This window comes from Pantherophis guttatus, chromosome 1 (genome assembly GCF_059756535.1).
Source record: "Pantherophis guttatus breed Tessera chromosome 1, ASM5975653v1, whole genome shotgun sequence".
Classification (NCBI taxonomy): domain Eukaryota; kingdom Metazoa; phylum Chordata; class Lepidosauria; order Squamata; family Colubridae; genus Pantherophis; species Pantherophis guttatus.
This window is the reverse complement of record NC_142063.1, coordinates 46,027,902-46,041,854: the sequence shown is the minus strand read 5'-3', so window position 1 is coordinate 46,041,854 and position 13,953 is coordinate 46,027,902. Positions and strand designations below refer to the sequence as shown.

The window sequence follows — 13,953 nt, the reverse complement described above, 5'->3', positions numbered from 1 at the left end:
GAAGTGGCAGTGAGCATATGCAAAATGTCTTTAACTACCGGGAACTACCCGGAGGAGCCTTGGTAGCACAGTGGACTAATGCACTATTATTAACTGTTATTAACATCTGCTGCTTGCAATTACTGCAAGTTCAAATCCCACCAGGCTCAAGGTTGACTTAGCCTTCCATCCTTTCAAAGGTAGGTGAAATGAGGACCCAGATTGTGGGGGCAATAAGCTGACTTTGAATAAATATACAAAAGTATGAAGGCTATTGCTTAACGCATTGTAAGCCGCCCTGAGTCTCCGGAGAAGGGCGGCATATAAATTAAAGCAAAAAAACAAAAACAAAACCTGGGTCTGGATTCAAACTTGAACTCTAAAGCATCTCAGCTTTATAAATCTGCAGAACTGGGGAAGATTGCTCCTGGGTCGCCTCTTATCTTGCAGTTAGTGATAAGAAATTATTTCAGTTTTGATATTTTTATTAAAGAATTTGCTACATCTAACACTGAACAACAAAACTTTGATTAGCCATTTAGAGTTTTCATCCCAGCAAGAATAATAATGTCAGTCTTCCTTTTGGCAGGTGGTTTTTTAAAAAAAAACTTGGTGACAGCAGAAACCTTTGTTAAAATTCTATATCAGATTTAACATACACTGTAAATGATAAACATAACATTAGTATCAAGGCAGTCAAATTTTTAATATTTTCATAGCATGGTTTCTAATGACTACAAGTATATCCTTTGTGAAAGTTTACCGCATTCCTGAAATAATAAAATTAAATTTGCTATGATTTCCGTTGCATTCTTTCCGCCAACAGCATGTTCAGTCTGGGCCACATATACGGCAAAAGAGGGAATGGATCATAGGAATCCGTGCTCCTAATTATTAATGAACACAACAATTAGATTCTAATTATGTTTCAATTACATGTCGTTTTCTCCAGCAACTCTACCCAATTCTCACCCCTTCCTGGCTTTACTTTTATTACGTCTTATTATCTGCAAGAATCGTCTGAAAACCTCTAACCATTCCCGAGATAAGGCAACGTCTCTGACCGTTTCCGAGTACTGTACAATCCTAACTCCCGTCCTTTGGCTTGGATGGAGCAAAGTAGGCTGCGCGTTGATTCTGAATATAACTCCGGCGCCGTCTCACGAGCACATGCTCTTTGCACGCTTCATCAGCGCGTGCAGAGCCCCTGCCTGGCGCTAAACGAAGAAGGGATAATGCCTGCGCTATTTAGGGGAAAAGATTAATTTAGCCAGTTAATCTCCATGCAGCCGCCTGGCCACGGCGGGGAAAACCACACGGATCATATAATGTTGTAATCAAGGAGATAACGGCCCGCGGGGGGGGGGAGGGGGGAGCGCGCATGCGTATTGCCGGCGGGGTGGGGGGGGTTTGGGAGGACTCAGGTGCTCGGTTGGGAAAGTTGCCCGGGAATCGAACGGCGGGCGAAGGTTGCGCCGGGGCAATTTCCACGCAGGAAAACGCCGCGCTGGATTTTGCTCCGCTTGCCTTCCCGGGAACGCCGATCAAAGGCAGGCGCGGCGTGGGCGGACGGTGCACTTGAGCGTCCGATTCGAGGCAGGGGAGATGCTGCTGCTGCTGCTGCTGCTGCTGAGGCTGCTGCCGCTTCCAGCGACGAGGATCGCGGGTTCCGCCGCCTTGGCTGCCCCCGGCAACGGCGGAGGGAAGGACGGGAAGGGGATCTGAAACTTTCCAGTGGGATGCTGAAGGGAGCCGGGCTCCCCCCCCCGCCGCCGCCGCCGCCTTAACCTCCTGCATCGCTCGCTTTCTTCCTCAGTCGCCCGGGCGCGCCTGGAGCCTGTTCCGCTGCCGGAGCTCGGCGCCCTCGGATGCCGCCTTTCCAGCTACATCTCTGCCGCCGGCGGGGATTGTTGGCTCGGTTTTGCCCTCCGCCTGCAGGGGCGCGACCGTTCCCTCGCGCTGTCCGGTGGCGGCGAGGCTGAGGGGGCTCGGCCCGAGCGAAGATCGCGGGCGGAGAAAGCCGCCCCCGCCGCCAGGGGAGGCTTTGGCCGCGGCTGCCGGTCCCCTCTCGCGGGATTCCCTCCCTTTCTCGGAGGTGCGCGTCGTCCTTGGCCGTGGTTATGAAACCCTCCGCGGGGATCCCCTCCGAGTGAGCCCCTCCGGCCAAGTCGCGAGGACCCGCCTCGCCTCCTTCTCGCCTTCCCGCAGCCCCCCCCCCGCCCCCCTGCAAGAGCGTCCTCAGCCGTCCCGGCTCGCCATGGGGCTGGAGGTCCCGCCGCCGAGCGTCCCTTCGAAGCCGCCGCTCGCCAAACTGAGGAAAGTTCGCAAGAGGCGGGAGATGCTGCTGCAACAGCTGGGCTTCGTCTGCGGGATCCTCTTTTTTGTTTGGTGCATGGCCAAGCTAGGTAGGTGGGCGGGTGGCCCCCTGTGTGTGTGTTGTGTTGTCTTGTGTGTTGTGTGTTTGCGTGTTTGCGTGCAGTGACCTACAAGATATGCAGGTGGATTGCACGCATATTCCCATGGCTGTGGAAGAGGGAAGCTGGGAGAAACGGCTAACCTGGCATAAATAGGGCATCTCTGCCTCTTGTATGTCATCCTTGCCAATCTGCCCAGGTAACAGTGATTTTGTGTCATTTAATTCAGCAGGGAATGGTTCTTGGTGCCTGAATTGCAGTGCATCAGGATGTGAGACCTGCATCTAATGGCCTGGTTCCTTGTTCCTGTTCAGTGAGGCACCCTCTGGAAAACATACGAGCAAGAGGTTTCACCTGTTGTGGCCCGTGAAAGTTCAGTGCAGCCCTCATAATAGTGGCCATGCCAGCTACGTTTGTGTAATCCATTTGAATAATGTGCAAGTGACCCACAGCAGTTTCATAAATTATGAATTATATTAGTGCTTCCTTATGGTTTTGTTTTATTTTGGTGCTTGAACTGTTGTTAGTACAGTGGTCTAAGGCACCCTGTTATTAAGCTGGTTATTAAGACCAGCTGCCTGCAATTACTGCAGGTTCGACTCTTACCAGGCTCAAGGTTGACTCAGCCTTCCATCCTTTCTAAGGTAGGTAAATTGAGGACCCATTTGTGGGGGCAATAAGCTGACTTTGTATAAAATATACAAAAGGATGAAGGCTATTGCTGAGCACATTGTAAGCCGCCCTGAGTCTCCGGAGAAGGGCAGCATATAAATCAAATTAAAAAAAATAAAATAAAATACAGTAGCAGTGTTCTAGCCGGTCCTTAGGATCCTTCCATTTATTTTGAAGTGTCTGATATTTCCCTAAATATGTATTTTCAGAGTTACAGTATTACTTATTGAAAGGATGTGTCCTACTTCTTGATCTACAGTGCGGAGCTGTGTATTATATTTTAGGCAAGAACTGGGGAGGGGGAGGGTCATTTGATCTCAAGGGGAACCAATACATAAGGGATTCATTATTGTTAAGCAGATACCGCAGAACTTGTTTTAACAAGTAGCAGTCTGTAATACCAAGAAGATATGTGTATTTTTCTTTCCTAGAAACAAAAACCTATTAATATGTATTCATTTTAGAATTGTTCATGTGACTTACACATGCAATGTCTAAACCAAAGTGAATCTGAGAATCAAAACTGGAGATACTTAGTAATGGAATTCACATTTTTCCAAGTGGTATGGGTTAGAAGTGATTTTCATGATTGCATAATAATGAATTGAATTAATAATGATTACGAAATTAGAGGAAGAGCAGAGGAAAAGAAGTATCTGTGGTGTAACATTGTATGCTATTGCAGGTAGCTATTTGGTGACTGTCCCATGTCTTGATACATTGTACAAAAAAGCCAACAGTCCCTTTAAGTGAGCTCCCAATGGGAGAGATGTTTTCTGGAAAACGATGATGATTGTATTTAATGCACTCCATCCCCGCCTTTAGGAGAGTCCCTTGCCAACTGAGTTACATAAAGGTGGTGAACAGAAATTGCAACATTCCCAACAGTGTTTTATGTTTCTTTTAGGCTGCTCACTTTGTATATGTTCCAAAATGGGCAGGTTGAAAGTAAGATTGCCATTCAATGTTTAGAAATGATCAGCTATGGACTTTTGATGTCTCTTCTATGGAGTTTGATGAGGGTTTACAAGAGGAGAAGCTAGGATGATCTGTCATGTTCTAAAGGATATGTTATTATATCCCTGCACTATGGCCAACCTTCTAAATTAAAAGAGGCTGTTAAGAGGACACACCAAATGGAATGACTTTTTTTTTTTTAAAAAAAAGAGAATTGGCAGGTACAGTGGTTTCACTCTAATAAGAAGTAGGAAACACCACTTTGCTCAACTGTTACGCTGCCAGGTGGCTATTAAAGGAATTACCTGTGCAGCTGAGACTAACAGTTTTTCTTATCTTGGGCTAGCCAGGGTTCCCATTATCATTTCACTAATAATAGGTGAGGGGAAAAAATACAGCATCAAAAGCCGCCTTAGGAAAAAATGTGGTGTAGGTAGTCACTGAATAATATAAACTACTTTTTGTGGTTTCTGTCATTCAGAGCAGGCTGAGGCTGCAATCCCAGGGAATATGCTCGGTCAAACCTAGTAAAACTGTTTTCCCAGTAAAGATGTATTGGCTTATGTTATACAAGGGTGAACTAAAAATAATGCAACATTCTCATCTCTTAGGCACGTGATCAAACAAGAACCCCAAAGTCCTTTCACAAGGAAATTAAGTGGATCAACTGATTCCATGAATCCAATTCTCTTTGGAAAGCATCACTCACTACTCAGTTCTCAGTGGTATAACTTAAATGCCACACTGCTTCTCTTCATACCAGACCTTTGCTAGAGAAGTAAAGCTTTTAAGTCTGAAGAAAATGAACAGCATGTTGGTAGTGCCTAGACATTTTTCCAGGTTATCGGGAAAAGATCTTCCATGTTATATTGCACTGGAGTGTGGCCTCACATAAATAATAATATTATTAATAGTTATTATCAGCCCACTGGATGCCATTCCAAAAGCTCTTGGATGGCATTTAGACAATCTACATTAGCCAAATTTCCATCTGTCAATTACAAAAGCCACACTGTTAGAAACTGCACATATACTCTGCTGATACATTACAACATCCTAGGTTCTTGGGATGAACGTATGTGACAGATTTAACAGAACAGAATATAATAACAGAGTTGGAAGGGACCTTGGAGGTCTTCTAGCGCAACCCCCTGTTCAGGCAAGAAATCCTATACCATTTCAGACGAATCGTTGCCCAATCTCTTCTTAAAAACTTCCAGTGTTGGAACATCCACCACTTCTGGAGACAAGTTCTTCCATTGATTAACTATTCTAACTGTCAGGAAATTTCTCCTTAATTCTAGGTTGGTTCTCGCCTTGATTAGCTTCCATCCATTGCTTCTTGTCCTACCCTCAGGTGCTTTGGAGAATAGGTTGACCCCCTGTCCTTTGTGGCAGCCCGTGAGATATTGGAACACTGCTATCATGTCATCCCAATTCTTCTTTTCATTAAACTAGACATATCCAATTCCAGCAACCGTTCTTTATATGTTTTAGCCTCCAGTCCACTAATCATCTTTGTTGCTTTTCTCCGCACTTTTCTAGAGTCTCAACATCTTTTCTACATTATGGCGACCAAAACTAGAGGCAGTATTCCAACTGTGGTCTTACCTAGGCATTGTAAAGCAGTATTAACACTTCACATGATCTTGATTCTATTCCTCTGTTAATGGAGCCTAGGATTGTGTTGGCTTTTTTTGGCAGTTCCAACACCAGTTCAACACCAGTTAAAGAACTGGAAGCTGTGATTTCCCATTGTTGTGTAAATAATAATTTATTAAATGTGTATGCTGCCCGAATCCCAGCAGCACAACAATCAATAAAAGGCTAAAAGAAAGAGAAAAGGTGGGTCCCTGTCCCTTGCCAAAGACCTGGCTGAAGAGTCAAGTCATCATGCTCTTCTAAACAACAACAGAGTGGGAGCTATCCAGATCTTAGAAGAATCCCATTCCAGAGAGTAGGTGCTGCTAGATGACATTGTTTAATTGAAGGAACCTGGAACATAAATAATGGTTAAAGGACCTCGATCCATACCAATCGGGTTTCAGGCCCGGGTACAGCACGGAGATGGCATTGGTCGCGCTGGTGGATGATCTCTGGAGGGTTCGGGAAAGAGGTTATTCCTCTGTTCTGGTTCTGTTGGATCTTTCGGCGGCTTTCGATACCATCGACCATGGTATCTTGCTGCGGCGCCTCAAGGGGTTGGGAGTGGGAGGCACCGTTTTACGGTGGTTCTCCTCCTACCTCTCGGGGTGGATGCAAACGGTGTTGGCAGGGGGGCAGAGATCGACCATGAGGCCCCTCACTTGTGGGGTGCCCCAGGGGTCAATTCTCTTGCCCCTTCTGTTCAACATTTATATGAAACTGCTGGGGGAGATCATCCGTGGTTTGGGGGTGAGGTACCATCAGTATGCTGATGATACTCAGCTTTTTATATCCACCCCGAACCAAGCCAGTGATGCCCTCGACGTAATGTCCCAGTGCCTGGAAGCGGTGCGGATCTGGATGGGGAGGAACAGGCTTCGGCTCAACCCTGCCAACATTGAGTGGCTGTGGATACTGGCATCTCGGTCCGACGGAGAGGTTCCATCGTTGGCTATAGGGGGTGAAGTCTTACCCCCTGTAGACAGGGCACGCAACTTGGGTGTCCTCCTGGATTCGCGGTTGAGTCTACAAGATCATATAACAACTGTGACCGGGGGGCATATGCCCAGATTCGTCTGGTGCGCCAGTTGCGCCCCTATTTGGACCGAGATGCCCTACGCACAGTTACTCATGAGCTAGTCACCTCCCATATTGACTACTGTAATGCTCTCTACATGGGGCTGCCCTTGAGGACCACTCGGAGGCTTCAGCTGGTACAGAATGCAGCCGCATGGGTTGTGATGGGAGAATCCCGATACTCCCATGTAACACCTCTCCTGCGCGGCTTGCATTGGTTGCTGGTTGCCCTCCGGGTGAGATTCAAGGTGCTGGTAATGACCTATAAAGCTCTACATGGCTTAGGCCCAGGATACTTGGCGGACCATCTGCAACCAGCAACAGCTTCCATCGCCTGGTGCGTTCCCACAGGGAGGGCCTGCTCCGGGTACCGTCAACTAGACAATGTCGGCTGGCGGCCCCCAGGGATAGAGTTTTCTCTGTGGGTGCGCCCACCCTTTGGAATCAACTCCCCCTGGGGCTCCAGCTGGCTCCTGAGCTCCGCACCTTCCGCCGCGAATTAAAAACATGGCTGTTCGCGGCGCCTAGCCTGGACTGAGGGGGTTTTCGATTATTTTAATGGGTTTTAATATTTGTTTATGTATGTATTTTATGTTTTTATTGGTTTGTTTTAATTGTTGTGAGCCGCCCTGAGTCCTATGGAGATAGGGCGGCATATAAGTTATATTAAATAAATAAATAAAAAAAATGGATATGTTTAGTTAAGGCACAAAGACAAAGAACAGTCTCGAGTTTCAATGAAGTTGACCATCCCATCATTATTTGGTTACTTGGTTATTTTCACTGGATTTAAGAAATATTGACGCTGAAACTTTTTCCATATAAAGAAAAGTGGAGGATTTAAATAGAAATATGACTGCATTACAGAATTTAGATTCACCTATTGTGAATTTTATTAATATTTGTGAGGACTTTCCTTCCTTCCTTCCTTCCTTCCTTCCTTCCTTCCTTCCTTCTTTTTTCTTTTTTGTTTGATAGATGCTGGGATTCTATACCTGTCTCCTGATATTTTAGTAATCAGTTTTTAATTTCATTCTTAGGGACATATTGCTACTCTCTCACATACTGTATGAAGAAGTTGTTAAGAGTAAAGAAGAATGTTTTTAAAAAGCCATACTGGCCTTGTTCCCACAACCCACGATCTTAGCTCAAGGGATTATCTGCCCCATTTGAGTCCAAATCCTAGATAGATCTATGAAAAGGAGACTTTTCTAGGAATTAGATGTCTGTCGTTGCCTTATTTTTTACTGTTCCACAGCATGCATGGGGTAAAACAACAGAATAAAATAATTGGGGTTGACCACGTCTCACCAATTTTGGACTAGAAAAAAATAACCTGTCAGTCCTTGAAGATGGTCCACATCAAAAAAATAGACTCTACCAGAAGACTAGAACTATACTGAGTTAAGCTACTATGTAGTGAAGAATCTTGTAAGCCTGTTTGTATCTTCCCTCCCTTCCCTCTTATACCAAGGAGACTGGAAGGCAAGAACGGGGAGCTAGTCTGAGTCATTTTATAATGCTCTCCTACCTTTCTGGACTTAACACCTGTTTTATTTGCCCCTGATGCTTCTCAATGGTCTCTCTTTGGCTCTCTATGCACCAGACCACTGTGGATCTTTAAAAATTGCTCTGATTCAAAAAAACAATAAAAGAAATGGCAGTCACTCAACCCCCTTGGCCAGATCCTGGGAGAATTTAGAAAATGGTTGCTCCCAACTGACTAGGTCACCAGAGATTGTGCTTTACCAGCACACAAGATGAGGCTATCAGTAGTTGAGGTCGCTCACTTGGCCAGCAAATGTCATGAGCCTTGGTAGTACAGTGGTCTAAAGCACCCTGTTATTAAGCTGGTTATTAAGACCAGCTGCCTGCAATTACTGCAGGTTCGAATCTCGCCAAGGCTCAAGGTTGACTCAGCCTTCCATCCTTTCTAAGGTAGGTAAATTGAGGACCCAGTTGTAGGGGCAATAAGCTGACTTTGTATAAATATACAAAAGGATGAAGGCTATTGCTTAACACATTGTAAGCCGCCCTGAGTCTCCTGAGAAGGGCAGCATATAAATCAAATTAAAAAAAAAATTGTTAGGCGAGTTTTGCCCCATTTTACGACTTTCCTTGATGCAGTTGTTAAGTGCACTGCCATTGATAAGTTTGTAACTGGGTGGTTAAGTGAATCTGGCTTCCCCATTGACTTTGCTTGTGAGAAGGGAATCGCACGACCTTGGGACACAGCAATAGTCGTAAATATGAACCGACTACCAAGCATCTGAATTAATATTATGGGGATGCGGCAGAGGTCGTAACTGTGAAAAATGGACCTAAGTCACCGTTTTTCAGTGCCGTTGTAACTTCGAACAGTCACTAAATGAACTGTTGTAAATCGAGGACTACCTGTATAGTATAGTATAGTAATTCAAGGTACGAAGATATGAATTGTTCCTAGTAGAGGATCCTGGAGAAAGCTGATCAAAACTATATAAGCATCCAGCATGCCTCAAATATTAAAGCATAAAATCCTTTTTAGAGAATTTTTTGAATTCAGCACTGATTCTAAATTAGTGTGTAAGAAACAACATACAGATATTCCATCACCACCTTTAAAAAAAAAAGTCAGTATTTTTGTTCCAACTTTGAATGAGTGCCCTGTCGGTCTTATTTAATGTGGATACATATGCATAGTTCTCCATATTCATAAGCCAATGGTTCCTAGTGGCTCATTCCAACCAACTCTTTACAGGCCATGGGGAAATACCTATAGAGAAGCAAGCTTTACAAATTGTTTTAGAGGTTACTGGACAGATGATGAACAGCAGTGTGTAGGGAAAAATCTAATCCTCTACTCATATATCTAATAAAATCCTTGCAATGTTTGCATTTCTATACAATGTTTTAGGTCATGGAAATAAAAATATAGTTAACCCCTACAAAATCTCTAATGATATGGATTCTAATACTGTATTTGATTCCATGATAAATGCATTGCATTACAGGTATTTTTTATCTTTTGCTTTTTCAGTTATATAACTGTAAGCTTGCCAAGTTACAAGGTATTAAGCCCACCTCATGAACTTTCCCCATTTTATTTTCTAAGCCTGACCTGTATGAATGAGCCCAGGGGGCCTATATTACTCTGTTTCTAAAGCTAGCATTTCTATGAGAATTTAAATGGCAGGTTCCTACTGGGCATCTTTAGAATAAAGGCTTATTTGAAATTGTCTCTGCATAGTACACTTGAAAGAAATTCTTGACGTAATCATCTATTAACTGAGAACAATACAAGTCTTGTGTAGATTGTTTTATTACTTCTGTATGGCCTGGCTGTTGAACTGAAGCAGAATAATGAAGCAAATGTTAATTTTCCTCCCATTTCTTAAATTCTTTTATTTTTGTTGTTATTGTTCTTATTTTCTGCCAATTTGTTTGTCCTGGGCACTGTCATTGAGGACTATATATCTGATTTTTTGGGAATGCTATTAAGGGCTCTTCAATATTTGTATACAGTAAATGTTTTAGATGAGGGAATAGAAGGATGCTCAACAAATTTGCAGATGACACAAAGAAAGGGGGGATTGCTGTTAACCTCAGAAGAAGGCTCAAGGTTCAAAAGGATCTCAGTAGTCTTGAACATCATCCAAAAAACTGTGATGTTGAGAAATGTGAGGTTCTGCATTTAGGTAGGAAAAATCAGATGCACAGGTACAGATGCACAGGTACAAGGTACGTAGTACCTGTTTTAACAATAGTATTCAAAGAGGGAGCTGGAACTTTAGACTACAGACTAAGCATGAGATGGTTTACCCTATACTAGTCAGTCCATACCTGCAATACAGGTAAGTAATCTAGTCCTTGCTTAATGGTCACTCATTCAAAATTCTGGCCCGGAAGAGGTTTATTTATGATGACTCCTCATATTTGTGGCTGTTGCAGTATCTCCATTGTCATATGATCATGATTTGGCCGCTGAGTGACCAACTTGCAATGATGGCATTGAAGCGCTTCATGGTCATGTGATTGCCCTTTGCAACCATCACTGCTGCCTTCTGACAAGCAAAATCAATGGGGAAAGTGACAGGAGATCACAAATGGCACTCACACAACTGGCGTTATAAGTCAGCGTGATCAAATGACATCATGCCTTATGACCACATCACATAGTGATGAAGTTCCTAGTCTCGATTACTATCAATAAATGAGGATTGCCTGTGTTGTATCCGGGTTTGGTTGCTATAATACAAAAAGAAAGCTGAAGAACCAGAAAGAATACAAAGAGTAGCAACAAAGATGGCGAGGTCTTTGGAAGCTGTATCCTTCCAAAACATGGACTATGTTCCCAGAAGAAGGGTGTGAACTTATTCTTCTTAGTGCCTGAAGGCAGGATGTGCCTGAATGTAGGACAAGAGCCAATAGGTGTGGAAGCCTTACAGAAAAAGATAAAAACTCTAAATAAGGAGGAATCTCCTGTCTGTGAAAGCTGTTGAGCAGTGGAAAAAGCTCATCACTGAGGTTTTCAATCAAAGGTTGAACAGCCATTTGTCTGTTGGATTCCTGCCCTGAGCAGGTTAGAATAGAATCTAATCCTGAGATTCTATGATTCTATGCCTGTGTGTCCTGCTGTAGATAGTCCCATGTTTGTCTACCATGTTGCATTATTGCTCATCATAGTTAAAATGATTACTCACATGTTGAGTACTCACATGATCAGGATGGAATTTTCTGCATATTATTAGTATTAATGGCCATATCTTTTTCACAACTCTATGAAAGGGCTTTGTATCTTATGTGTGTATACTGAGAGCTTATGCACCAGAGACAAATTCCTTGTGTGTCTGATCACATTTGGCCAATTAAGAATATTCTATATTCTATTAGTACGAGGTCACAAAAAAAACCTCCATTGCACATCCTGATTTCTGTAGCCAATACTGTAACCACTTGTCTTTCTTCCTTATCACCCCCCTCTTGTCTGGGATTTTTCTCTTTTATGCATCAGTCCATATATAATTTATATGTGTCAAAAAAAATTATCAGAGACTCCTTTCCAGCTAATATGGTGGAGAATTCACGCTGATAGATGTATTAATGGTTTGATTCAGTAGGAGGCAGCTCCCATTTTAATCTCAAATTATGGTTTTCTAATGGAAAGAATTATATATATGGATAACCCAAAGTCCTTTTTGCCCTTACAAATACAGTGTCTTGTCTTTGTGCAGGACAAGAGTCGGCTGCTGTCAACCAAAGTGTTCTGTCAGAATTATGGAGGAATAGAAAATTGATGGCATCACATAATGAGTCACACAAAAAGAACTGCACAGAGCCAGGTAAGAAATAAAGAGCTTTAAGATACTGTTCACTTCTATCTTATTGTGGCAAGACCTGCAGCAGAGTTGGAAGATTATGCCAGACAGGAAGATGGTGAGGGAGAACTGGCAGAATTGGAAGGATTGCACAGCCTGGGGGAAAAGGTACATTTTCGGGGACCCCAAATATGCCAAAATCTTCATGGTGAATTGCAGGGAGACTTCTCTGTTGCAATTGGTTGTATCATCTATATACTGAGGAAAGTTGATTACTTTGAAATGGTGCATCTTTTCTTTTCATGCCTTTGTTTTGTTGCACAGAGCCAAACAAACACCTACGTTTTTCAACATATGGTTATTTCTGTATTATTGGGGTTGACAGTCTTATAAATTAACTTCCATATTTGGATTCTTTAAAATGAAAACATATATTTGAAAACTATTTAGAAACATAGATGTTTCTAAACTGTTTAGAAACATCTGAGATTGTCATCATATTTTGGGGGGGGAAAGCAGATGTTTTTTCAAAGTAGTTGAATTTAGGAGCCTTTTGTTAGTATGCCAGATTAATATGATAATTCAGATTCTGACATAACTACTTTTAATGGTTATACTTTCTATTTCTTTTTGACAGCTATTGAGAGGAGAATAAGTAATTTTTGGGTTTCATGTTTTTATAAAGTGCATCCATACCAGCCGCCTGCCAGATAGAAGTTCAGTTCTAACATTCTTGACGATCCAAGAAGAATCAGGAAGCATTTTTTCAAAAGAGTCCAATAATAAGAGATGACATTTTCATTTATTTAAAATATTTCTGGCCTACATTTATGGTGAAAAGCTCTCCCAAGGGAGCTTACCCATATAAAAGGGACAAAGAGTAATGAAAGCAACATCAAAACAAACATTTAAGAAGGCACAGTACAAAGTACTCAAAATAATAAATCCAATCATTATTTTTGATGGGGCCTTAACATTCATATACTGGAGCATAGATTGACTTTTTAAAAAACCAAGAAAGCATAATGACTCCTGATCCCTCAGTAAATGAAAATGGCATCTACTCCCCAGAGACAGCCTCATCATTTCCATTAATATTACCAAGCACAGATTCTAGCTTTGGGGTTTTGCCAGAGCTCTATACTTAGGTGTCTTTTCCTTATCCATTTACTGCTTAGTTTCTTAAAGAGCAATCAAGGAAGCTTAAGAGACAGAAATCTTTTCTGAGTACTGACTCCCCGCATTTCAGAGTTCCTGTATGGAGGCACATCAGCTGTGGGGTGTGTATGTGTGTGTAGAGCCATGCAAGATCAGATCAGGAACCCTTTTAGTTCAGCATTTTGTTTCCATCAGTGGCCAGCCAAATGCCTTTGGGAAACCCACAAGAGAACACAGAGGCAAGAGTTGTCCTGTGTGATTTATTTGCACAATGTTCGATTTCTGCCATTCAACTTTTGCATATAGAGGCACTGCTTACCCCATGATTAATAACTGAAGATGAACTGGCTAAACCCACCTTTTCAAATTATCTATGCTACTTAATGTGATTACCATAATGATATCTTCTCTAACAATAAATTGTGTAAGTTTGTTATATGTTATTCGAAAAACCACTTGCAGCCAGCTGCCCAAATCTACTTTCACTTAATCTTATTTGATGAACCTGATTTCTGAAGTTTTCAGAATGAAAAATTTCTCTCTAGCCCACTTTCGTCTTACAAATCCGTGCCCTGAAGAATTGCTGTGATTTGGGGAACCTATAAATGTGATTTATGGACGAATGAGAGAAGGAAAAATAACATAATATCAGCAATGCTGTTTCTGATAGAAAAGCATTGGGTTTTGGATAGCACATGCATTTTTGTTTAAGCTGAGTAATATTTCTCCAGGTTCAATTTTAAGTATGGAGAAAG

At 42.6% G+C, this 13,953-nt stretch overlaps 1 protein-coding gene across 3 annotated transcripts in view; it reads left to right on the top strand.

Annotated features, from left to right (window-relative positions):
* Positions 1 to 452: 452 nt before the first annotated feature.
* The window catches only part of SLC24A4 (solute carrier family 24 member 4), a 121,964-nt gene continuing 108,463 nt past the window's right edge, over positions 453 to 13,953 (top strand). For 2 of the 3 annotated variants that reach the window (XM_034418357.3, XM_034418356.3), the window contains exons 1-2: positions 453 to 2,384; positions 11,957 to 12,064. In XM_034418357.3, the coding sequence (XP_034274248.2) occupies positions 2,237 to 2,384; positions 11,957 to 12,064 (256 nt within the window). In that variant the 5' untranslated portion in view covers positions 453 to 2,236. The remainder of the gene's footprint in view (positions 2,385 to 11,956; positions 12,065 to 13,953) is intronic. The other variant, XM_034418358.3, reaches the window with a different exon arrangement.